Source organism: Colias philodice, chromosome 27 (assembly GCF_061535455.1).
Source record: "Colias philodice isolate Cphi_HAF_F1 chromosome 27, ilColPhil1 Martin Lab GWU primary, whole genome shotgun sequence".
NCBI classification, from domain to species: Eukaryota; Metazoa; Arthropoda; class Insecta; order Lepidoptera; family Pieridae; genus Colias; species Colias philodice.
The window spans coordinates 1,299,533-1,326,512 of NC_143112.1; the positions used below are offsets into that span (position 1 = coordinate 1,299,533).

Sequence of the window (26,980 nt, forward strand, 5' to 3'; positions counted from 1 at the left end):
ATATCGCACGCCTTATATGTTTATTATAACTGAGTAGTTCTAGGAGAAACATCGGGAAAACTCAAAATGCTTTATTGTTTTATGTAAACATTTAGTAAATGTAGTAAAGATTTGTTGTGAGATCAATGTGAATAAGCGTGTCCGTTTTGGTGCTGTGTGATATTTTTGTGACAAAATGGATTTCCTAAGTCTTCCAGTCGTTGTGATTGAAAATATACTAACGTATCTTTCTTACGATGAAGTTGCTAGAAACAGACTGGTAAGTTGTCTTTATTTATAGATATGACAATATTTTACTGTTACAAATGTTATCTGAACATTGAAAAGTATTGGTCTATAATTAACACGTAAATATTCGAGAAGGTACCAAGTTTACAAGAATAGAATATGTCCAAACAAAATGCATATAATGCCTTACTCTTGACTATTATTTTGGAGGTTTTATAGTGAATTCACTGATTGTAGAGTAACTTACATATAAACACAATGAAATAATATATTAGCCCAAAATGTAACTATTTAGTTGCAGAGTATTTGCCTTATTTTCTACATCTTCATGTTTTTTTTATTATATAATATAATTATGTATCACACCTTTGAAAACCTTGAACCAATATTAAAGCCAGTAAATTGTTAAAGTCAATATATTTCCACTGAATGTCATGATTTAACCAGTAACAAAATAAATATTAAATATTCGAAATTTCACAGCGCATCTAGAAACCTATTCAGTATAAGAATTATACTTTATTACAAAAGCAGCAGGCTTTATTTACTCACATAAAAATAATTATACAATATACAGGTAAGAGCTAGTGCGCATGAGCAACTTTGTCTCCGCAACTATTTTGTCTCTCCACCCATGGGCTAGTATGAAAGTGCACGCACGTAGCGACGCAACTCCCCATACAATTGATGGGAGAGACAAAATAGTTGCGGAGACAAAGTTGCTCGTGCGCGCTAGCTCTAAATGTACCGTTCATAAAATTCCCATGACACAGTGTTTAAAACCATATAACTTGACGAATATTTAAACTCTCAATACTGAATCTCAATAGTCAATACTGAATCATGTTTCCTAGGTGATAATTTTAGCCTAGCAAAATAATCTTAACTGTATCAGCTGCAGCAGTACAATGCTTAAATAACTGTGGCTATAAATTATATATTCTACTCAATTAGACTATTCTTTTCTGCATTTCAAAATTATACATTTATTTATTCAATTAGACTTTTTCTAGAAGCACCTTAGAATCATCATTACATTATTTTTAACAATTACCATTGATTCGGAAAGCAGTGTTGAAACATTTGTGTTGAAGAATGCATAATTATATCCAAACAATATGTTTTTCAGGTATCAAAAGCGTTCAACGATATATGCATGCGAATGTTGAACCGCGGCTTCCTAATGATAGAGAGGAGGCATGCCTTGGCATTGAAGAGTGTTAAGGCGCAACTGCCACGTCGGGAGTCTGAGCGCAGGTATCATACCTAATACCTAAAGGACAATAACATTTTGACATTTAAGGCCGATTTTTCAATCCATGGTTAAAACTTATTCACCCAATAAAGTATTACACAATAACATAAAAATGGCAACCATAAATAGTCAAATACAGGAAAAGAATACATTTTTGAAATGGTAGTTTAATACATTATTTACTTTCTGCCAGTAGTTAAGCATGCATTTCTGTTGGCATGGCATAACAATTGTTCCTCATTCAAAATTACAAACTCAAACATTTATTTATTCAATTAGACTTCTTCTAGAAGCACTTTTGAATCGTCATAACATATTTTTTAACCTTTATCACAACTTTTAGACTTTTTGTTGTTCAATGAACATATGAGTGAACAATATGAACAAAATTGTACAACAAAAAGTCCCATATATTTGCTGGAAGAATAATAATAAACTAGCGGTCCGCCCCGGCTTCGCCCGTGGTACATATTTACGTTTTCTCTACATAAGAACCATCCTCGTACTTTAAGGAATATAATACAAAAAGAATTATCGAAATCGGTCCACCCATTCACATGTGATGCCGTGACCAAGGAAAACGGGTTTTATTTTTATAAATTATATAGAATATCATTTTTGGACATCACTTTTTTACATTTTTCCATACATTTATATAACTTGACAGATATCACCCATTGGCAAGACACTGTGATATTTTGACATCAATTGAAACGAGGATTTCAATGCTCAACATGACATACTCGAAATTTATTGACAGTGGTATCTGCTGCTTCATACCAGGAAAGGTAACATCGTATTTTTGTTTAAAAAAAATACCTAAATTTGTTTGGATGTGAAGGTGTAATTAAAAAAGAGTGTGTAACAATTATTCAGTCATTTAATAATTTTCTATCTATAAAGCTGTTGGAATATGAGAATATATTGTAGACATCACCACAAAAAAATTCTTTCAATTACCCCGATTGGTATAGTTATAAGGTTACTTTACCAACTGCAAATGTTTCCGTATTTTCCTCATATTTTCGCAATACCAGCAAATGTTATTCCAATTTTTTTCAAACTACCCTCACAATATTTTGTCACATTTTTTGTTATTTTTTCAGGTGATAGACGAAATCCGACGTGTGTTAAGCATAGTGGAGACATCGAAAACGCCGCCCCGTGCCCACGAAGTATTGCAAGAGTTAAGAGATATATCTAGTATGGCAATCGAACATTTTGACGATAAAATATCGCCAGCGTTTCGTAAGAGATTGCAAGAAGGTGTTGCCATGCCACCGCCGAGACCGTCGCAAGGTAATAACGAGATGATATTTATCATGTAATCTCATTATTATGTTTGGTTTCAACTTGGTGATGACTTAATCATTTTTGAGATTTGTGCGAAGAAATTTACAGATAAACAGATTTTTTTTGTGATAATAATCATTGCTCTATATTTACTTTTCTTTAAGTTGTGTTATGTAATTCATATTGTAACAGAATATTATACTGAATAGGCATTGTAGGAATTTCAGAAAAGTTGTGTATGCTAAAGTAATATTTTGCTACTCAATTGCTAATTAATAAAACAAAAATCCCTCATTATGATGCAAATGCACAGATTTGTAAAAAAACATCCAAAGTAATGATATTTGTATTTTTGAAGTGAAACTTCTTTATCGGAAAAAAATTTAGTGTAACATTTTTTCGTTACGCGTGACATTTTTCCGTTACGCGCCATCTTTTCCCTATCCCTACCACGCGTGATTCGACGTATTTCTGTAAAGTTGCATAAAGTAAATTATTTTTTGAAAAATAAGGTCATAAAAAAGTTTCACTTACGTGTGTACACTAGTAACACAGTACACATTTTTTTTTATATTTCAGGTGTTTTAGCGCCAATAGCCATGCGACAAGAGATATTGCACCTCCGCCGACGGTCCATACTAAACGCTAAGCTATCGTTATACTTGGCGTCACAATACAAAAAGTTTTATAAACGGGTGAGATTGTATTATTTTATCATCAATAGATGAGTAACAAACTTTTGTACACAAACATTTTCACCTCAAAATTGTATTTAATTTGAACACTTGCACTAGTCAATAAAAAATGTGTAAAAAACAAGTTTTGTCAAAATTTAAATATCTCTAGTTGGAAAATACTACGAGAAATTCATAAAAGTTATGGAACTAAAGTTATAACACGAAGTTGTTATTCTGTAAACATGCGATTTTACTTATTTTTTTCATAAAAATATATGTGCATTTCCATACAAGAACAAACTATTCGTGGTCCCCTTACGAATTTCAGATGGTCGAATACAAGCGTATAGCGTGGCGTCAGAGGAAAACTATACGTAACATGAACAAGAGGCAAAGGGACCAGGATTCCGCTATTGGTATGTTGAAAAAACAAGAAAAAATATTTTTTTAGATTACAAAAAATTCGATCAAAAGGCGGGATTCAAACCCGCGTCTTTCGCTAATCCGGGGCCATATAACACTGTCTGAGAAAAAATATAATAAAAATATTGTAAAAATATTTCTTTAGGTGTAACTTGATTGATTGAAATTACAGAGAAATTATGGGTATTAGAATGCGTGATGTGCTTTTTTCGTTTTTGCGTAATGGGTGTTCAAATAAACAGTCGAACAAAATATCTTTAAAAAAATTGTTGTCTGTTGCAAAAGATACCAATTATCTTTCCTTGGTCATCCAAAATGATACAAATCTTCATCTCACACAATTTTATTATATCTTTAGACATTAGAGACACTTACTAATTGTGAAAATACATAATTGTTAAAAAATTTAATTGAAAATGTTAAGAAATTAGAATGTGTACAAAAATTATTATTATTATATAATTAAGGTGATTAATTAATGAATTTTATTGTTTTTCAGCGGATTTAAAGAAGCGTATCGAGGAATGTGATATAAAATATAGCGAATTGACACACACCAACCAAGCGGTTGGCGGGAAAGTTATAGCTGGTGAGCTCTATGGTCAATTGTCGCCATTTTGGATTTTTTTTTTAATTTAACATTTTTTTAATTTTTAATTTGCTCTTTGTGTATTTTGGTAGTTAACATTTCTCTTAGATTTAAAACTAAAAGCATTTAATGCGAGAAATACACTTATGTTTTTGCTTAGGTGTCTTCAGCCTGTAGATTTTATTGTAATTCTGTTGTACAGAAATATATATCACATCAAAATATATTGTAAAATTGTATTTGCTTATTATGAAACTTGTTATAAATTATTAATTAATATTGTTTTGCAATGCAATGGAAATGAATTTATTTATTATTTTTTCTTTCAGCAGCAGCGGCCACAGAAGGTACGTCATCAGCACAACCGTTGCGACATTTCGGGAGTCAAATCAAATTGGATCTATCCGTTTTGCCGATCGGCACGTCCAAACGGACATCGAATAAATGTGAGATATTTGTTTATGCTTTATTATGTATAATATTTACATGTAGACTAATATTATAAAGTTGTCTTTTGTATGTAACAAATATACTCAAAAACTACACTATCGATTTTCAAATTCTTTTACCATTATTTATTTTAAAGCATACTCTTTACTTGTAAATTTGTCTGTCCTCTAAAAGTTTAAATCTATACAAACGATTAATAATTAATATTGTTCAATATATTTTTTATCAAAAAAAAAATTCATGACTTTTTTACTGTGTTAAAAAAATTCAATAGCTCTCAATAACACCCCACAATTTACATTAAATAAGAATATGAAAGTATTCTTATTTAATTCTCCGTTTCTTTTCAGTGTTGCCAAATATCAAGCCGCGGAAACCGCTCATAAAACTGCCAAGCCTGTCTGAAGACGTTAGCGATAAGACGGAATCGAACCCACTACCATCTACATCGAACCAGAGTCCGAGACAGAAAACACAATGCACCATGGCGAAAATACGCGGAATAACGAACGAAATAAGACACTTGAGCAATCTGTCAAAAAGTTTCGAAGGAAAATTGAAACGCCCGCCAAATTCGAATTTGGAAGAGACGGAAAGCAAAAAACAAAAGTTGGATTAATTGTCTGTGGTTGCTTGTCTATGCTCGATATAGTGTTCAAGTTTTTAGTTGTCTATGGTCGTTTGACGTTTGTTTTATCTGTGCTAGCGTTTCGTAGGCCGGTGAAAAAGAAAAGAAATTAATAAAAAACGTGTCCACTTTCATTTGTATAGAATATATATTTAAAATATACAATTAATCGACCGAGTAATTTATAAGATGTTTATTATGTAGACCTTTAACCTTTCATTGAAGAGTATTTAGTTTATTTTATGTATATATTTGCTCAAACTTGCATGACATGCGATTTAATATGACCCGTCAAGATAGGAAATTAAAAATTATAATTTTAACTGGTACAGAGAAAAAACTAAAACCTTCTTTTGTTCTTTATTTATAAAAAAAGTATTAAAAAGTCGTCGTTTTTTTTAATTGTATTACTTAATATATAAAAATTAAAAATGCTGTATTATCACGATTTTAACTAAATGTAGTGAAATATTTAATACATTTTGAAAGTTTTAAGTTAAATTAATGAATGAAATGCCTTTGTTTAATATTTATCACTTAAATATTAGAGTAATGAAATATAAAAAATACTAAGAAAAAACTCAGAAATTAACTTTTCTATGATTATTATCTTATTGTAAGTTATTACAAATTTTCTCAACATAAGAAGGTTTTGGTATTTTTCACGGGTCTAAAATTGTGTTCAAAATTACTCATAAGTCTAATAAATAAACTATAAAAGCAATAATTCACTTATTATAGACATTTAAGATCCTATTTTATACGTTATTAATTAAAAAAAAATAATTTGTTCTATTTCTAAGATAAGGATTCAGGCTTTAAAATAAGAAAAGAAGACGAATCAAAGTAATTGAACACTTAAAAAAATAGTTTGTGTGTGTACATGTGTTAATCCAAGTTCCCTCCGTCTATATGTGTGCTAAATTTCATTGTAATCGATTCAGTAGTATTTGCGTGGAAGAGTAACAAACATACATACCTACACATACACGTATACATCCATCCTCACAAATTTTCGCATTTATAATATTAGTAGGATTTTCATTATTCATGAATAGCATTACATATTATGATCTTCTATTCTCCAGAAAATAGGATCTTCTTTATCTATATTATATTTATAGTTTGTCTGTAATCTTTATCCGCCTACTGTATCGCTAATTTTGAAATTCCTGTACGAATTCATAAACATTTTTTCAACCATAGTTATATGTACTGGGTTATATTTGTCACAAAAACTCAATTAAAAATCTACTATTTTTCATTTCCTACATCTTTCATAGTCTGCATTTTGTATATTCTTTTTTAAACATGAAAATGTTTATGAATTTTAAAATAGCCTATAATTATATTTAGTGGCTTTTATAATATTCCTATTAGGGCTTATGCAAAAGGATATAACATAGTATAAAAATATAGATAACAATATATTGACAACTATATATTATATAGTAGAGCCAATTTAATAGGCAACATTTGACGTCTATCAATTTTATCTTCATAGGGTGGTAACCTGCTTAAAAACATCGATTAAAGTGAATTAATCGATACGGACTTGAAACATTTGTCAATCGAACTTGAAACACATGTCAATAATTTATGATAATTTTTATTCCCAAGTAATCAATGCATTCGATTCTAGATGTCAGATTTCGATTTTTAGAGTAACGTCTCTGGTATTTAAAAAGAAAAAAGGTTTATTGACACAAAATTGTAGCGACGTCAGTTCTTTAAATCAGAAATTGTTCATTATGTTTAGAATGGTTTATCAGTAAAATCAAGTCCTAAAATTACTTCTATCGGTCATTATTATTATAAATATGTAATCGTAATTGAAAAAAGTTAAACAAATGTGCAGTTCTAACAAAACGAAATATCATGTTATTCTATGTCGTGGTTACTAGGTTACGTTGTTGAATTTTGTTGAACTGTCAAATGTTGCCTATTAAAATGGCTCTACAATAGTATTAAGATTATTTTATTCGATCAAGTTATTATTTTATTTTTCACACCATAATTTTTAAATTAAACTCAACTCTGTCCATTATATTATTTGCTTTTTGACAGCTTCACGCCCATGTAGGATTGTATTGTCTATGTTAAAATGTCATACAAATAATTACCGAACTTCATGGACAGGTCCCGCCCACTTAGTGATGCCTACACAGAATTATTCAATGATGGGTCGATAGATTAAAATAATCGATAGAAATACTCTGTAAAATATATCCGATACAGAAAAACTCTTCTATTAAGTTATATAATTTAATCGTAATGACAACAAAATTGTAAAATAGAAACCAATAAATAATAAAATATTAGTTTAGTTTAGTTTTAACATACAATGCATAGATATGTGGTCTTATTATTACATATCTTATTAGTACGTTTACGTTGTAATTATTATTTACGTACCTGATTCGATTTATGATAATATTTTGAATTTATAATTGAAATGGTATCACAATCGATAATCTTTTGAACATCACTTCTGGTATCACCCGTCGAGCTGTCAAAAAGCAATTCTTATAGTGGACAGACTATAAAAAGCTACAATTTATAAAAAAAAAAACGTAATTGTTTATATTTTAAGTGGAGATTTAAAACAACGCCATCTATGGGTAAGTTGTATGCAATATTATAAGTGACCTTTTACCATAGAGAGTACTGTAAAGTATATGGAAATCTTTTGCGTAGGCCTTAATTTAAAATGTATATTAAAATATTTTTATGTATTTGTATTTTGTAGTATTTCAAGATTGTAAACGAGATAGTGCGTGTCGTATGGCGTAGGTGTAAATATGCCTTGATTGAATAAAAGTATTTGAAAATTCATTTTGTGTTATTATTTATGCCAGTCAAAGTCTTGAGTTTTTATTTTGACCTTTGAGATTGTTATCTATAAGGTCGCCTGTATTATAAGCATGTCTACGAAAGTTTGTAAGAATATAGGTTGCTTGGATACTCTTTCACACGAAAACCACTGAACAGATTTTGATGATACTCGGCAGTGATGTAGCAGAATAATAATAATGCTTCATTAACACATTCGTACAAATGGCGGTTCGAAAATTGGCTGCGAATGCAGGTATCCGACCCTCCGGTAATAGCACGTAATAGGTATCTAAAATTTTTTTCTGCGCATTAGATCGTTCGATTGAACCGTACTGTACGAATGTAAAAATGCGGTATTACATACCTATAAAAATACTTGTATATATATATTTTCCAGCGTTATTCGCGGGTAAATGGCGCGGCAATGCTTGTCTATAAGAGATATAGAGCTGCCCATGGCCATTATTATTTAGAAATTCTTTGCTGTTATAAAATATGTAGAAACATTTTGTAGTAGGTATCGATTAAATGTATGAAGCCTTGGGTTTGGGCCCGAATACTTCTAACTACTACTATAGTTGAGCCAATTTAGCATCTACAGACGCTCCGATTTGGTTGGTGCCAACCATCCGACCACGACCAAATCGGAAAGTGTAGAGAGCGGTCGGTCCGACATAATTATTATTAATATTGGTTTGACGTGGTCGGATGCGCCGGCGATACCGACCAAACCAACTTCCTATCCGATCCAACCAAATTGGAACGTCTGGAAGCTTTGTTCCGACCAAATCGGCTCATTCCATAGAGTAATATAGGTAATTGGCTCATTCAGATTCGCAACGCCGCCGGTGTAGGACGTCAACATGAACGCCGAGGGAGTTACGGTCACCGAACGTGACATATTAATAAAATTGCTGGAACTATATAAAGACTTTCCCTGTTTGTGGGACTTAACTAACAAAGATTACGCAAATAGAGATGCCAGAAATCAAGCGTATTTTATTATGTTAGAAGTATTAAAAAAAATTGACAGTGCGGCTACATTAAAAACCTTAAAAAATAAGTTGTAAGAGCCGCATATGACTGTAATTTTCTCTATTTCTATAGTAGAATTTAGCCCATTTTCTTCGTACTATGGTCAACTGACATATTACTCTATGGTCAACTGACAGCTGGAAGGCCAACCGTCGGAGAATCTGTAGCAATGTTGGAATGGTTGCCTTGTCGGTTCCGATATGGTTGGCACCAACCAAATCGGAGCGTCTGTAGATACATTTAAATGGCTCTACTATAGGTACTAATTATGTATGTACCGTCAAATGTGGCTACTTGACCTTTACTTGGCAACTTGACCACACCTTCCGTTTAACAACAAAATATCAAATTTTGTAGAATTGAAAGCAAATTGACCTAACGTATCGATGTTGGTAGGTTTTTAAAATATTAATTGGCAACATATTTTAATTTTAAAGCGGTAACGCTGTTGGTTCTCGCAATATAACGTATCGAAGTGTGACTGTGACTAAGGATCTTTTGCCGGTGTCAGTATTATTATGTTTGTAGAGCTTAAACTGCACATCTCAGGTGAGTACAGTTTTGATATGTTGTGTAATAAACCCTAGAGATTGATTTAACAGTGGGAACTATCCAATTTTAGGCTCATCTGTCGAAATATTTGCTTGGGCATTGATGCCTCAGGTTAGGTCAAGTTGCCATTGACCGCTGCGTGGCAACTTGACCGACGCCTAGGGTTGACACAAAAAAATAACGTGACTGCATTTTTTCCTTTTTTATCTGTTTCGAGTTTTGCATTATAGTAAAATCAATAAATTTGCTGCAAATTTCGAACAATCCAGATACTTATACTCTCTTTGATGACAACGATTTAGCATATTTCTAATGAAAAATAAATGTTTCCTTACCTATTAATAAATACCTATAAGTATTAAGTAATATATTATGTACATATATACATATGTATTAAATTTAGTTTAATAAATAAATAGTTCATTAAAATTTGTGTCTTGTTTGTGACAACCCTATCCGACTTGTAATGCTTTGTATGAAATCATTACAAATCCCGTGGCAACTTGACCAGGTAGCCAGAGCCTAACAGTTTATTGTAAAGCTTCGGGCTGCAATATTTAAAAAGTCGAAGACTTAAAAAATAATAGCAACTTAGCCTAAAACAAGAATGTAAAGCATCTACCTATGAAAACTGATGTGCAAGGTCAAGATACCACATCAGTGTCAACTTGACCTGTATTACGTTTATTAGTAAATAATGTCAGATTCAATATATTTTAAAGAAATACCTAGTAAAAGTGAATAATGAAATCATTCATGACGTGAACAAATCATAAAATGTTAATAAAAGTTTAACATAAATAAGTTAGCTAAGAAAAAGTAAAAAAATGTGGTCAAGTAGCCACATTTGACCGGTACTACATTTGGGTGGGTATTAGTAATTGTTATAGTTGAGCCAATTTAAAGCATCTACAGACGCTCCGATTTGGTTGGTGCCAACCATATTGGAACCGACATGGCAACCATTCCAACATTGCTACAGATTGTCCGACGGTTGGCCTTCCAACTGTCAGTTGACCATAGAGTAATATGTCAGTTGACCATAGTACGAAGAGAATGGGCTAAATTCTACTATAGAAATAGAGAAAATTACAGTCATATGCGGCTCTTATAACTTATTTTTTAAGGTTTTTAATGTAGCCGCACTGTCAATTTTTTTAATACTTCTAACATAATAAAATACACTTGATTTCTGGCATCTCTATTTGCGTAATCTTTGTTACTTAAGTCCCACAAACAGGGAAAGTCTTTATATAGTTCCAGTAATTTTATTAATATGTCACGTTCGGTGACCGTAACTCCCTCGGCGTTCATGTTGACGTCCTACACCGGCGGCGTTGCAAATGTGAATGAGCCAATTACCTATATTACTCTATGGAATGAGCCGATTTGGTCGGAACAAAGCTTCCAAACGTTCCAATTTGGTTGGATCGGATAGGAAGTTGGTTTGGTCGGTATTGCTGGCGCATCCGACCACGTCAAACCAATATTAATAATAATTATGTCGGACCGACCGCTCTCTACACTTTCCGATTTGGTCGTGGTCGGATGGTTGGCACCAACAAAATCGGAGCGTCTGTAGATGCATTAATAGGCAACATTTGACGTCTATCAATTTTATCTTCATAGGGTGGTAACCTGCTTAAAAACATCGATTAAAGCGAATTAATCGATACGGACTTGAAACATTTGTCAATCGAACTTGAAACACATGTCAATAATTTATGATGATTTTTATTCCCAAGTAATCAATGCATTCGATTCTAGATGTCAGATTTCGATTTTTAGAGTAACGTCTCTGGTATTTAAAAAGAAAAAAGGTTTATTGACACAAAATTGTAGCGACGTCAGTTCTTTAAATAAGAAAATGTTTATTATGTTTAGAATGGTTTATCAGTAAAATCAAATCCTAAAATTAGTTGCATCGGTCATTATTATTATAAATATGTAATCGTAATTGAAAAAAGTTAAGCAAATGTGCAGTTACAACAAAACGAAATATCATGTTATTCTATGTCGTCGTTACTAGGTTACGTTGTTGAATTTTGTTGAACTGTCAAATGTTGCCTATTAAAATGGCTCTACTATAAAGGTGAGATAAAGGTGAAATAAAATACATAGTTGTGCTAATTTCTTCTAATATGTATTTATTTTATTAGTAAAATTATATTTACAAAAAAATATATTTACAGCGAGTATTAATTATTCATTAACATTTTAATCTTAAATTAAACTACCTACATAAATTTATTGCACGTCAAATTCAAATTTTGATTTAATTTTTAATAATATCGACATTGAGTTTAAAAATGCATATTTTTTATAAATACGTTTTAAATAATGGCAACAAGTAACATCATAATTATATTTTCATTTTTCCTTTGTACATATTTTATAACAGTAAAATAATATAGTGATATCACAATAAATATTGCACATACCCAATAGAAACCAACACAGTTCAAAATTTCGTGCTAAAATATATTTGTACGACTAGCCATATACATAATTAAAATAAAAGTAATTAATATCACGTTAAATTTATGGACAAAATTTATTAATTACGTACTCATGTTATTAGAGAAATACGGATAATTAAAAAAATCCTAATGAAATGGACATAATATTATGTAGTTACATATTTTTATTCATACGTATGTACTATAGAATACAGATAACAATAAATATTAGTAGAGATTGTCTAATCTAAAAATGAACGCCCCTCCACTAAACTTAATTGTTTCAATGTGTGAGGACAAATAATTATTGAACCACTTTATATGTGTGCGCGCGTCGATTCTACTGCAAACTTTGACACTCGCGCACTGATTTGTCAACTAATCGGGCGATCAGTTCAGGTGCCTAGCATTGTATGGCGGGGAGAGCGCGCTATGTACGGAATGACACGTCCGTTCTGTCGTGCATCGCGTCATTTATGCACTAGTTGGCCAACTGGTCCTGTCGTTCGGGCATGGACGGGACTGGAGGACTGAACGACCAATGAGGCAGACCAATTTGTGTGTATTGCGTCTATACACGTACTTTGAATGTGAGCGTAAACACAGTGGAGGGGCGTTCATTTTTAGATTAGACAATCTCTATCTAGCTATTAAAATAACTAGTGATCGTATTCTAGCTATTGTATTAATATATACTCTAAGTATTCTAGTGTCGGAAGTAGGTAAGCTAATACTCTAATAAAATCAAACTTAATATAATCGGTGAACAAAGTTTTATCGCATAATCGTTACAAAAAGAATCGAACGTAATACCACAAGTAATACACCCTATTATAAAATCGATGTTCACTGTTATTATCTTCTCATTGTAATATGATTGACTCGTAAGATATGTTACTCAGCACAAAAAAAGAGAAATTGAATAACATAAATTACCGCTCATTACCGACTTCCATAGAGTTCATGACTATTGACATTGTCAACTATTACATCATAAAATGACAGTGACAGTTCTAACGCTTTCGTTTTTAAGCTGCGTACACATAGAGAAAAAAGCCATTAAATAGCCGTTAAGTCGGACTTTGATGGTTTTGTGTGTATACAGCATTATATTGTCCATACAGCACATTTGGGCTATGTGTAATTAGTAATTACTAAGCAATAAATAACCCTTATGTAAGTTTATGTAACGCAGGAAGCGAGATAATGTCAGCTTACGAAAATAATTTGCTTGTTAAAATAACAGCTTTCTAGCGTTTTCACTTCTGAAGCAATGGCGGGAATACGACTCATTTGGCTATATAATTTGACAATGACCATATTTGCCGCCATTTTTTGAAGAGACTCCATATTTGGAACACGTCGAAAAACATTTTAAAGGTTCAGTTCGGAAAAAGTGACTTGCAAGATGCTTGCAAGTGATTTTAAGGCTCGTTGTATTTGTATAAATGTATAACTTGTTACGTATAAGAAATAAATATGTTATCTTATTAATTTAAATAAATTTAAAAGTTATTGTGTTTTATTTGTACTAACGGTAATTAAAGAATAACCTAACCTAACTATACAAAAAAATCTTATCACAATATAATATCAATTCTCGGGAATACCCTTGTAGGTTCAAATGTAAAATTATTGCAATCCTCAATTTTTGGACGATTGATTTTAATTTTAATGCTGAACTGACACTTTTTCGTACTTTACTCGTTTTTTAAATGTTCGTAACTTATGTCAGCATGGTATCCACTAGGTCCTGCAGAATAAACGACTTGTTGCATTCTTCCATCTGGCAACAAAACGTGATAATGACCTTTGGTGCTTTCCCCTTTCTTTGCTTCGTACTGTCCGTAGAAGTTGCCACTGTCTGAATCCCGTACTCTGTACCCAAACTCGTAGTTTGCGGCGTATTGTAGCTGTAAACAGATAAACATTTATTAAATCGATTTATCCTACTTAAATTATAAATGCGAAAGTTTATGAGGATGCATGTTTGTAACTCTTTCACGGGAATACCACTGAACAGATTTTGTACCTACAGAAAGGCTTCATTTTTCATGCGGGTTCGAGCGGCACAGCTAGTTATGATATGTATTAAGATTTTCAGAGGACATTCCCATACAAAAGAGATATTTCAGCGAAGCAAAGAGGCTATGTCAAGCCTTCTAAATATCTCCAGACACAAAAATCATATACAACTAGCGGTCCGCCCCGGCTTCGCCCGTGGTACATGTTTACGTTTTCTCTACATAAGAACCATCCTCGTACTTCAAGGAATATAATAAAAAAAGAATTATCGAAATCGGTTCAGCCGTTCTTGAGTTATGCGCTTACCAACACATTTTGTGATTCATTTTTATATATATATGTTACGGCTAAAGGTAGGTGAGAACATAAACTTAAGATTAGCCGGCTAAACTTAGGTTTATTTTCGACGAGGTGTTAATGTTAGTTTGTTCTATCTTTAGCCGGCTAAACTTAAGTGTAACCGCAGGCCCGTGGCTAAAAATGTCGGGGTGGGTAGATTTGGTTACTATAATACATGTAAGGAACAGGGCGAGTGTTTTCTGGCACTTCGCCGGCTGCTGCCGCAGCACGCTCGCTGCGCTCGCTCGGCTCGTGCGGGTCTTAAGAGTTCTAACCTAACCTAACCTAGCCACCAGCTTTCTGCCCTGAGTCGGGGTGGGTAGATTTGGTTACTATAATACATGTAAGGAACAGGGCGAGTGTTTTCTGGCACTGTGCGGGCCCCTCAAGCCCTCCACCGGCCCGGCGCTAACCAAATCTACCCACCCCGACATTTTTAGCCACGGGCCTGCGGTTACACTTAAGTTTAGCCGGCTAAAGATAGAACAAACTAACATTAACACCTCGTCGAAAATAAACCTAAGTTTAGCCGGCTAATCTTAAGTTTATGTTCTCACCTACCTTTAGCCGTGACATATACATTATACAATTAGATTGCTACTTTGTAACGTAAAAGAAAGACACACTTTGGCATATAGATAAGTAAGGCTATTCCCGTAGAAATGGTGAAAATTTTAAAGCGTATGAGCACTGGTAAATTTTGTATTTTACTATTTTCTAGCTCTTACAGGGTAATTTGTATCACATTTATTTTGTAACCTGTGTTTTGTGATCGAAAATAAGCAATAAACAATAAAACAATTTTGGAAAACTACATGTTTCTATCTCCAAATCATACTTAAATGTAGGGAATAAGCTGTTTAAATTCTTGAAAATGTTTTTTTAAGACTTATAACTGCAAGACATTTAAATATATGTATTAAATAAACTCTGACAGAGATAATGATGTGTTTCGCAAAGTCATAAATGCTATGAGTGCTGATAGCAATCACGATACTATCTATCTTCTACAAAATTTAAACAAAATAAAACCTTGTTACTGTGGGAAAAACATTTTAGTTATCTGTGAGAAAATTCGCTAAATGAGGCATTAAATATGCCTAATTATTTGAATCGGAACACATAACCTTAGAATGGCATTTAATAGTAATTTAATGATATAATTTCACGCATTTCTGCCATTATTATTTTTTATGTCCAGGAACTGCGCAAGAGTTCGTAAGAGAATTATGGGCAGTTTTTATATTTAGATATGCTTTATTTAAGATTAAGTTTAAGGTTAAATATGTGTACGTAATAATAGTTATAGGTAATAATAATAAATAATAATTTTCTTACATGTGTATATTTATAATTGGTTATTATGTAATTGTATTAATTATGTATGTTTGAAAATAAAAATGGTTAACTAGAAATTTGCGTATTTTATTCAATCCGTACCAATGTATTTATTGTAACTACTTGCACTTCTATAAATTACAAAGAAGTTACAAAGTATTTTGTACACTATACAAAATACATCCACGAACATGTTTTTCACTTTTTACACCAAGACATTTTCAGAAAATTCTGAACGATTTAAAGTCATAATGTAAATTTTTTCTGATGATTTTTATATAGGTAACTATGCAGACTAATAACGATATTTTAAAACCTAAAGCTGCATTAAACAAGGGTAAGTAACTCTTTTAAGGGTCTATATTTTATTAAAATAATGTTCATTCAATAATAATGTGTATTTTATTTTAAAACTAACTAGTAATTATATATATAAAACAATACTTAAAAATTAATACTTAAAACGAATATTTAAATTAAATTACACTAGCTTAAATAAAAAGACGCAATATTAATTTAACTTTAATATTCTAGAAGCAAAATAAATATGTATAAGTAAATTGTAGTACAACGTCAGGTACATAAAGGTCAAAAAAATACTTTAATATTGCAAAAGGTACGTTAAATAAATGCCTTTTTACGTCGTTAAATATTATAATAATTTCATATATCATAATTGACCTCCATTTAATGTTAATGTTTAAAAACTATTAAATTATCTCTATGTCAAATTTTATTAGGATAGACATCGCTGTTAGATTTTTAATATAAGAAATGTGTTCCAGTTTTCACGTAACTAATTAATAGTTGAAAATAAACATATTTCAAATAGTAATATTGTAAAGTTAATCTGTGCTGTGAACTTAAACAGACAGACAGCGAAGTCTCAGTAATAGCCAATAGGATCCCGTTTTACCCTATCGGTACGGAACCCTAAAAACTATTAAGTGAATAGTTTTAATATAACTTAATCTGTACGTATAATACTGTAATATGTAGTTTTATACACAAATTACAAAAAATCTGAATTACAATATTAAATGCATTTTATCGTTTTTGAAGTCAGGTTTTTAGTTCAAGCTTCGACTTCATAAATAATTTATCAAACCACTTTCAATTTATGCAGTTTATGTAAATTGTTTCTAACATTTCTATGCCTGTATGGATATCTTTTCCTATACTTTCGTGGGTAATGCACTTTTTTCTCTTTAGAGAGTTGATAGACATCTAAATGTTCAATGTTTAAATTATGGTGACCAATCAGTTCTTTTAATTGAGACTGTGTTAGCATGTACACTGGCTCTAATAAGTTAGGTATGTGCGGTAAAGAATTAACGGGCAAATTAAACTTTAGTGATGAACTGTACGATTGTGCTCCATAAAAAGGTACACCGTACGATGTTGATGGAATTTCATAGAAACTACTAGAAAATTCTGGGTTGTTCTTAAATTGACTGTATCTATTCGAAAAACTACCCCTCGAATCGCTTTGAAAGCTTGAAGGATTTGAATGTTGTAAGGGTTGGTCTGCTAATCTTACGGGAGCATGTTTTATAGGTTCATACTCGTATTCACTAGAACTAAAATCATCGTAATTGGTATAATCATCTTCTTCATAAACTGATTCGAATTTGGACCTAGGTCGTTTTATTTTTAGTGGAGCATCATCATAGTCGTCAATATAATCTGATGCTTCACCAATTTGAAAGCTTGGTGTTAAAAATACATTGAAATCGTTTCGTTTTTTATTAGCGGGACGTCGAAGTGCTTCCGCTATAGGAACATCTGTGTCGTTGGAATTAGTTTCTAAGGTTTCGTTTGAAACGGAAAGTAGAAAAGGAGATGTTTCTAGTTCGGATCGCTTATGTCTAATATGTGGGACTGTTATTTCATTGATACTTACGTTATCATCACCGAAAGCCGATACTCCAGTCCCATCTTCTGTTAAATGTTGAACACCTTTTAACTTTGAACTTTTTAAATCATCTTCTGGATTTTCAGGTTGAAAGCCATAGTGTGTTTTTTCAAACGATGGATCGTCATTGTATATTAATTCCTTATTTATTTTATCAGGTTTATAATCAGTACTAACAGTTTGACTAGCTACTTCTACTTTGTAATAATTTGAGTGAAGAGTACTTGATTCAACTCTGGGTGCTGGTGTAGTTAGCTGTGGGATGACAAAACTAGCTTTATACGGGTTTTCGATTTCTTCATTGATAGGAGTGTAATCACTAGCATAAGTATGTGGTTGTTCAGTATAAATTTGTTCATAATTAATTGCTGGTGTTTGCGGCGTCGGTTCTCTGAGAAAATAATATAAATCCGAAGGTGGACTGTTTTCATTTTCAAAAGATCTATCTGAGTCTACTAATGTTTTGAATTCTGACAACTGTTGAGTAGGGTTCTTCTTCAACAACATTTCCAGTGCATTTATTTCTTGGGCTGCACGGTAATTATGTACATTCTTTGGTATATATTTTCCATGGTAAAGAGCTTTAGGTAAAATAATAGCTGTATGTTCTTGATCCTGAGCAAGACCAATATTACCATTAGGTTTGATTGTTACGCCTTCTTCAAACGCGTCTGGTAAATTAATATGCGGCTGTTTTGATTCTAAATATTGTTGATATTCAACCGAGTCATATGATCTATGGTTTCTACTTCTTTCTCTACCTGTATTTGCTCTTATTAATTTTTCCATGGCTTCATCCACGTTTGCGGTTCTGCTTTTAAATTCTTGTCTTCGGTTTGTTTTAGGTATTTGGGTTCTCTGTAAATTTCTTGTTGGGATATCGTGAGTGCTTTGTGCAGTTCTTGGCTTAGAGGTTTGTGGTACTCTAACTCTAATTTACTTACGTGGAATAGTGGGTTGCGTGGTTGCATCGACTTTAATGTTAGCTTGTTGTTGTTCGAGCGCTAGTTGATGACTATCTTGCGATTCATGATATGCTTTCATGTAACTATCAATTATTGGAGGACCTTGTGTTAATCTTTGTAGTTGAGCTTTGTGTTGCCGTATTCTCTCTGCGTTGAACATCGCTTGCTGATTACTAGCATGTAGCCTTGCATTGTGTGCAGAATTACCAGCCAACGGATTACCATATGGTAAATTAGAAGGACCACTCGACAGTCTTATGTCATCCATCCTTGCTTGTTCATTTATAACTTCATAAACTGGTCTAGCGTTATTTTTAGCGGCCGTCGTAATTTGTAATGCTAGCAGAATCAAGGCTGTGACTAATTTTATGGATCGTGAATACGCCATTGTATCTGTAAAGAGAAATAATTGATTTAATTCCGTTCCCACTCGTTATTCATGATTATGGATATGCAGATATATAAATTCCATGCATAATTCAATCACAATACGGATTGATATCAGTATTATTTTAATTTATGTAAGCTTTAAAATATGAATGACCTCCTGTTCGGTATAATATTAAGAACAGTCAAATAAACGGAAATAGAACAAAGATAAACAGCATCTAATCACCATAAGTTAGGCCGTGTTTAAATATTTCCTTATTTGGATGCTGTATTTCATAACGATGCGCGAATACTAATTTGCTTACAAGCTTTCTCTGTGTCATAGGTAATTATTGTTAGTAGGTCAACCGTATTTTGTGCTAACACGTTTGATGGTCTGTTTAATGATTATTTAAATCATGTGATATAATATGGAAGCAAGTTTATGAGAGAATTTGTTTGAGTTATGTAGACGGTGTTTTATATTATTTGCAACTAGCTTTCCGCCTGCGGCTTCGCCCGCGTTTTCAAAGAAAAACCCGCATAGTTCCCGTTCCCGTGGGATTTCCGGGATAAAACCTAGCCTATGTTACTCGTGGATAATGTAGCTTTCGAATGGTGAAAGAATTTTTAAAATCGGTCCAGTAGTTTATGAGCCTATTCATTACAATCAAACAAACAAACAAAGTTTTCCTCTTTATAATATTAGTGTAGATAATAATGTACATGCTAGTGAACACTGGATAAGTGGTTAGGTATTCGTCTTTAATGAAAAAGTTCGAAGGTTTGAGATTAGATGAACGAGGGCAAAATTTAAATTTAATTTTGCTGAATCTCTACACTATCAATGATCTCTATTTAATGACTCTATTATATATATTAGGAACGACGATTAAGACCATATTAAGACATTAATGTGTAACGTGGAGTTTTCTCAAATGCATGTTTTAATTCAGATTTAACTCTACCTCCTTTCTCGCTCAACAATTCGTTTTGTGCTAACCTTTACCTGCTAAATTAGGCATATCGTTGTATGACTGACACAAAAAGTTTTTGTTCAAACCAAGGTTGAAAATATAGGCATAATGAATTGATAATATAACAATGGAGCTAGGAATTATTCAATTTAAAATATAATGAGTACTTATAGATAATTATCTACTAACTAAATTCATTTAATTTGTCCTATTACTTTTATTCGATTTGCGCGTATTCATTTTATTACTTGTCTCATGTCTGTAATATTTCTATATTAGCGGCTTTGATTATATTCTAATTAAAAAATAAAGTTTAAAATAACATAATTATTCAGATGGAGTTTTTATGATTAAGTACAAGATTATACTAAGGTTATTTTTTATGCATTTAAAAATTACGTATTACGATTTGCATTTAATGATAGTCTTGGATATTTATGAAACCGACACACACTTGACCTTTCTATAAGCTAACGATCACTTTCACCGTGTTTAAAACAAGTATGGCTAGGGTCCAACTACAATTTAGATATTAAGGATTTCCTAGGTGTCCAGTTTTTTAAACCTAAGATCCGTTAGTAACTCGTTAATTGGTTTTGTATGATTCCGTATGTATATCCTGTGTACCTATGGAATTCCCGTTAATATTACTTAGTAACTAGCTTTTTATGCCGTAAAAAGTATAAATATGTGGACGTAGTGACGGAGAAACATGCAGTTTGAATTCTGTGTGTGTATGTGTGTCTGCCAACATCCGCCAACTCGCTTGGCCATCTTGGTGGATTATGGCCTGTACTGTCCTAGCAGTTGGAACATACATATTTGGGCTGATGATGATGATGATGTATGTGTGTTACTACAATTCATTTTCTGTTAAGTGTATTAAATTTTAAATCTTTTATGTATGACGTAAATGCGTTTCAGATGATTCATTGACCGGTTTTCTTAAAGGGCAAGTAAAAAGGTTTTACTCTTCGTCACTAGGGATTTACCCAATTACCCTACGACATTTCAGTTGGAATGCCTTAATTATCACTGTAAGTACCAAGATGGTCTTTAACAGTTAATTATGGAGCATATGTTAATAATAAGTATACATTAATGTTTAAAAAGACGCCTAATTACAGTGTAGATTAAATTGAAACAAAGCACGTAGAGTTTTATTGGAAAAAAATATAGGATGTGCTATTTTGAACATCTACATAATATACTTACTAGATTTGAAACCGCGGCTTAATCGCCCGCGTTAAAAAAACCCGCATAGTTCCTGTTCCCGTGGGATTTCTAGGATAAAACCTATCCTATGTGTTAAATGTTAATCCAAGTTACCCTCTATATGTGTGCTAAATTTCATTGTAATCGGTTCAGTAGAATTTGCGTGAAAGAGTAACAAACACACACACACACATCCTCACAAACTTTCGCATTTATAATATTAGTAGGATGCTGAACTCTGTTAGTTGATTGTTTCTCTTGATCCTGACGAATCTTTTTTGATTTTTGAGTATAGACATGGTATTGTTGTTTGCGGTATTATACATTTAGATCAAACGAGCGAATGCTCTATTTAACCCAACTATGTGAATTATTTTAGTGTAAACAGGCGTAGAGCATTCTTTCGGTGTTCTTACTGCGTTCGAAAAGATTCTATGCAATGTTCTAATACTGAACAACACTGAATACGAATTTTCGGTTACACTAAAATATCACGAAAGAATGCTCTTGCTCTAGCTCTATGTTCGTTTAGTCTAAATGCACCGAAAGAATTAACCACCAAATGCCTTTCTGTTAATAAGCGTTGAAACATTTTAATCTAAATTTCATATGCATTATTATTTTTTCCAATCTATCAACAATTAAGTTTGACGAAACAATTTCTCATCCGATAACCCATTATCTAGAATCAGTAAAAACAACAAGCCTGGGAACAAATTATTTCAATCGAGTGCTTACATTGTTCATAATTTCACAGTCACTTTACTGTTTTTATGAAGATGCAGTAAGGACTTCTATATATAGGATTTATGAATATTTAATTTTGTTTATGTTTTAGTGCGTTTGGTACGTTATGGTTTTAGGATTAAGAAAAACATGCGTACAGGACGCATGAAATTATTATATTACTAGCGGTCCGCCCCGGCTTCGCCCGTGGTATATATGAAAAATAGATGTTGGCCCGTGGCCGATTCTCAGACTTACCCGATATGCACAGAAAATTTCATGAGAATCGGTCCAGCCGTTTCGGAGGAGTATGGCAACGAAAACTGTGACATGAGAATTTTATCGAATTTTATACATATTAGATTATGACCGATTCTTGATAAGTGGACAAAGTTTGAATTAAATCTGTCATTTTAAATGGGTCAAAATCGAGTCTATAGGATGTGGTATGTTATATTTTTTGTATGTTAGTTGTAATAATAGCTTTAATTAATGAATATTTTAATAATGTGCAGTATGACGATAAGGAAACGATTGGACCGATTTTGATACGACTTTTAATGTCATGAAGCTGATTAAGAGGAGTTTCCATTTTTTGACATTTTACAGGTGACATTAAAATTTTATTGTGAAATCCTTTATGTACGGATACTGTTATAATCAAGGATGGAAAAATCAGCTCTATAGGTTTTTTTTATTTTCGATTTATTCACGGTCACAATTTAAAAGTTCCTTTAGTTATGATAAAACAGTATTTTGATCTTAGTCTATACCATACATACGATTGCATCAAATATTGGCGAGTGTGTCAAGATATTTGCCAATTCGGATACGCATTGCTAAAATTGGAATTATTGGCACTTCCTGGAATCTGATATAGGTAGGTATATTGCATTTTGATACTTATTTGGGATTGAAAAGATAACATGGAAAGTTGTTTCACGATATTGTGTCACTTTTAAAAATAAATACGTGCCAATAATTTCTTTAAGTTAAGTACGAATTTGTAGGATCTTAATCCTGAAATGAATTAAATGGTATTGCTATTAAATATCTACTTCCCAATGTAATCAATGCTTAAAAGCCGGTTATTTAAAATTTTCATTTACTTGGTTATACCTAATACGATTTCGGAACTTGTTCCTACACAAATCGGAAGTACTAAAAACATATCTAGTACATTGTATAATAGTTACTACATACCATGTTAGTCCATGCTACATACTAATAATTAATAATTATTATAAATTATTATATTAAGGATATTTAATATTCAAAAGCTAACCATTTAATAAATTCGTTTAAAGTTATCGATATTAGAAACTAATTATAGTTGTCAGCTTCAATAACAAGTATTTTTTATCTTTATAAATGACTCTATCATAATAATCACTACATAGTATAAAACAAAGTCGCTTTCTCTGTCCCTTTGTATGCTTAAATCTTTAAAACTACGCAACGGATTTTGATGCGGTTTTTTTAAATAGATAGAGTGATTCAAGAGGAAGGTTTTAGTATATAATTTATTAGGTTTTAGAGAAAGCGGGCGAAGCCGCGGCCGGTAAGCTAGTTAATAATAAGTAATTAATACCTAACTACTTTGCTATTATCCAATCGATGTGAAAGATTCAATCTAAAATCATTAATGATTAATCTAAACGTAGGTAACAGTCATGTTGAAATTAAATGTGATTAAATGTATTCAAATTAATATTATATGATGAGATTTTGTTATTCGCAACTATGGCCATTACAATATATATACATTACATTAAAACATATGAATACATACAATTGAAAAACATAACCTTCCTTCCACAGAGGAAACCTACAATTACAAAATAATAGAAACATCATCCTGTCAAACCGAAATAACGAATAACCGTTTTCCGATAACGGTATTGCCCATCGCAACGTTACCTAACTGTTACATAATAACGGAAACTGAGCGGAAGTATCGCCGAATGTGACCGACTTTGTCACGAAATGTTATATTGAATGATGACCTGTGATGCAGCGTGCAATTTCTAAACGTGCATTATTGTTAATTGATTTATACCAAACGAACATAGAGCCAGAGATAGAGCAAGAGCATTCTTTCGTGATCTTTTGTAGTGTAAACGAAAACTCGTATTCAGCGTTGTTCAGTTGAACATTGCGTATTCGAACGCACTAAGAACAACGAAAGAATGCTCTACGTCTGTTTTAAAATAATTTGACATATGGGTTAGAATGAGCATTCGCTTGTTTGATCTAAATGCACCGGACAAAATATATTAATAAGAATGTGTAATTAATAGGTAATTGTAGAGTCTACATCGTCAAACCAGTCTCTACATATTATTGTAGAGAATAGTTTGACATCTCTCATAGATATTTATTTACATAATGCTAATTAATTTATTTTTGGATTGTTTGAAGCAATTTATCTCGGGAATTATTGGTTCAAATTAAAAAAAAAATGATTGAAGTGTCATCAATCCATTTAATTTGAAAAAAAAGTATACACTTATTTCATAAAATGACATCAACTCAACTAAGCAACAACTAAGTATGTATTAAGTAAACCGTCGCATATTACTTCAATATTCAATAAAGTTCACGATTGCTTGCCCTTATTACACTAAAGTTCATAAGTTAAAGTTTAAAGCGAAAGTAGAACTCCTTGAAGCCTACTTGACAATGGTTACTATAAATAACTTAGATCAGGTATTTAGGTGAAATAGCTTTGTGCATTGTTTTTTTTATTACTGCATTGCATTGTTATAAATCTTTAGGAACTGAATTCGTACAATGAAACTTTTAGCGATACTATACATCACTTTATAATAATTATTTACCATGTTTTTTTTATTGATTTAAATTTTAGATCTATATGTTTTGGAAGAAAATTAAGTTTGATAAAGCACAGCTATAATATATAATACTATATTACTTAGGCATACCTATTGTATTATTAATTTTAATTAAGTGTTTCGTCGATTTTCAATAGGTTTATAAGGCCATACTTTTATATTCATACAATCAAGTTGCAGTATAAAGTAGATATAAATAATTTAAATAAATCTACTCAAATATGTACAGTTCGTTAACACATATGCAAAAACCCTAAATATTTATGTAAATACTAAAACATCATACGTACAAAATTCCAAATCCGTAAAGTGCACACAAAAAAAATACGTTATTAAAAAACTAACGCATTGACACACATTTCACAGATAATCAATTAAATTAATAGTCTATGGAAAAAAAATGGCGTGAGCGCGCCAAAATGATCTTGGCGTTACTGAATCTCGGATGTCTGTGTAGTAGTATAAATCGATTAGCGAATGTTTTTGCTATTAGGGGGGATAAATTAAATACTATAAGATTATATTATTTTATGAATTTTATCTTAATCTAAACTTGTAATGCATATTAAATAAGTTCAAAACATTGTAAATACATCGTTTTAATGACTTCATATTTCATCTTTGATCTTGCAAGGATTTGCATAAGGCTCATAATTAAATTATTATAGTTAGGTAATAAGTGTGATGTAATTAAAATAAATGACAGTGTATTACATTATATTTTAATAGGTAATAATTATTGCTATAGGGAACTAGAATCTTAAATTTCATACAATGGCTTAGATTGTGTAAGTGGACACAAACTTAATTAAATATAATAAAAGTTTATAATATTTAAAACAGGTTATTTGTTTCTTTTTTATGCCTTTTAACAAACAATAACTGTGCATATTTTTGTAAAGTTAATGTTTTTGGCAAATTAAAGATATTATTATTATTTATTATTAACAGGTTATTTGTTTCTTTTTTTATGCCTTTTATGCACCTACTTATTTTGTGTCCATCGGACACCGCATTTACCTACTAAGGAGATAGAATATTTATTTATTAATTCAGTATCTCAATTTATAATAACTATTAATAAAAATAGTTATTCTTGGACGTAGTTAGCTTTAAAACAAAAATTAAAAGTCATTAAACTGTTTTATTGAGTGATAGGTAATGATAAACATCTTCGCATTCGTCCGTAACAAGGTCCATAATTGTAGTAGGTATGTACATTGCTAACTCAGATAAAAAATAAGTATCTTTATCACGTCAGCTAATTATGCTAAAAACTAAAAAGTTTAACGAAAGTTGATCCAAATAAATAATTAAGACGTTAAATATTTGTATTCACATATTGTACGCATCATTACATAGAACGTGATTTGGTAAGCAAATCTAACAATGGAATTATGTAATTTATTGAATAAAATTTAAAATATACATTATTATTCTTAACAAGTGCATAGTGCATACGACTTACTTTAACTGTTATATTAGGTACATTGTCATCTTTATGTTGACCTATATTTCGTTCTATCATCTTGCACAAGTTTAATTAAAATCGGTGCACATATTTCAAAGGTTTTCTTTTCTTCCATTTTTAACGATAAAATTTTTATATTGATATACATATTATGATCTGTAATTTCGACACTACATCCAAGCGGCTCGTTGGTCTAGGGGTATGATTTTCGCTTAGGGTGCGAGAGGTCCCGGGTTCAAATCCCGGACGAGCCCGCAAAATCTTTTTTGTTTTTTTTTTATTATTAAAGGTCACAATTATTCTTTTAAGGGCTGATTTTTCAATGCTTGGATAAAACTTATCCGTCCAATAAAGTATTACA

The 26,980-nt window shown here is 31.7% G+C and overlaps 1 protein-coding gene, 1 long non-coding RNA gene, 1 other non-coding gene and 1 pseudogene across 5 annotated transcripts; 3 read left to right on the forward strand and 1 right to left on the reverse strand.

Annotated features, from left to right (window-relative positions):
• Nucleotides 1–42: 42 nt before the first annotated feature.
• pall (F-box protein pallbearer) lies at nucleotides 43–5,988 on the forward strand. Of its 2 annotated transcripts, none has more exons than XM_089711980.1 (9): nucleotides 43–259; nucleotides 1,358–1,485; nucleotides 2,151–2,271; nucleotides 2,590–2,782; nucleotides 3,356–3,471; nucleotides 3,782–3,869; nucleotides 4,376–4,465; nucleotides 4,795–4,911; nucleotides 5,266–5,988. In XM_089711980.1, exons 1-9 carry the CDS (start codon nucleotides 176–178, stop codon nucleotides 5,532–5,534), a joined length of 1,206 nt encoding a protein of 401 aa, XP_089568106.1. In that variant the 5' UTR covers nucleotides 43–175; the 3' UTR covers nucleotides 5,535–5,988. The 2 variants fall into 2 exon arrangements, with proteins under 2 accessions (XP_089568106.1, XP_089568107.1); XM_089711981.1 differs by having other exon boundaries at nucleotides 4,798–4,911.
• Nucleotides 5,989–5,996: 8 nt separating this feature from the next.
• Nucleotides 5,997–8,378, forward strand: LOC149476473 (uncharacterized). Its single transcript, XR_016317842.1, has 2 exons — nucleotides 5,997–7,582; nucleotides 8,094–8,378. It is a non-coding gene; the product is annotated as an uncharacterized LOC149476473 (long non-coding RNA).
• An 8,302-nt stretch (nucleotides 8,379–16,680) lies between these two features.
• LOC149476474 (uncharacterized) lies at nucleotides 16,681–25,587 on the reverse strand (annotated as a pseudogene). The gene is made up of 2 exons (XR_016317807.1): nucleotides 25,439–25,587; nucleotides 16,681–19,399 (listed from the first exon to the last, which is right to left on the reverse strand). The product of XR_016317807.1 is annotated as an uncharacterized LOC149476474 (transcript).
• A 1,214-nt stretch (nucleotides 25,588–26,801) lies between these two features.
• Nucleotides 26,802–26,873, forward strand: TRNAP-AGG (transfer RNA proline (anticodon AGG)). Its single transcript has one exon. It is a non-coding gene; the product is annotated as a tRNA-Pro (tRNA).
• The last annotated feature ends 107 nt before the right edge of the window (nucleotides 26,874–26,980 follow it).

What these genes read in the sequence shown, in the direction of transcription:
- pall (XM_089711980.1), top strand. Translation starts at nt 176, where the DNA reads ATGGATTTCCTAAGTCTTCCAGTCGTTGTGATTGAAAATATACTAACG. An exon ending in ACAAAAAGTTTTATAAACGG is followed by an intron (nt 3,472 to 3,781) that starts GTGAGATTGTAT and finishes TACGAATTTCAG; the next exon opens with ATGGTCGAATACAAGCGTAT. An exon ending in CAAACGGACATCGAATAAAT is followed by an intron (nt 4,912 to 5,265) that starts GTGAGATATTTG and finishes GTTTCTTTTCAG; the next exon opens with TGTTGCCAAATATCAAGCCG.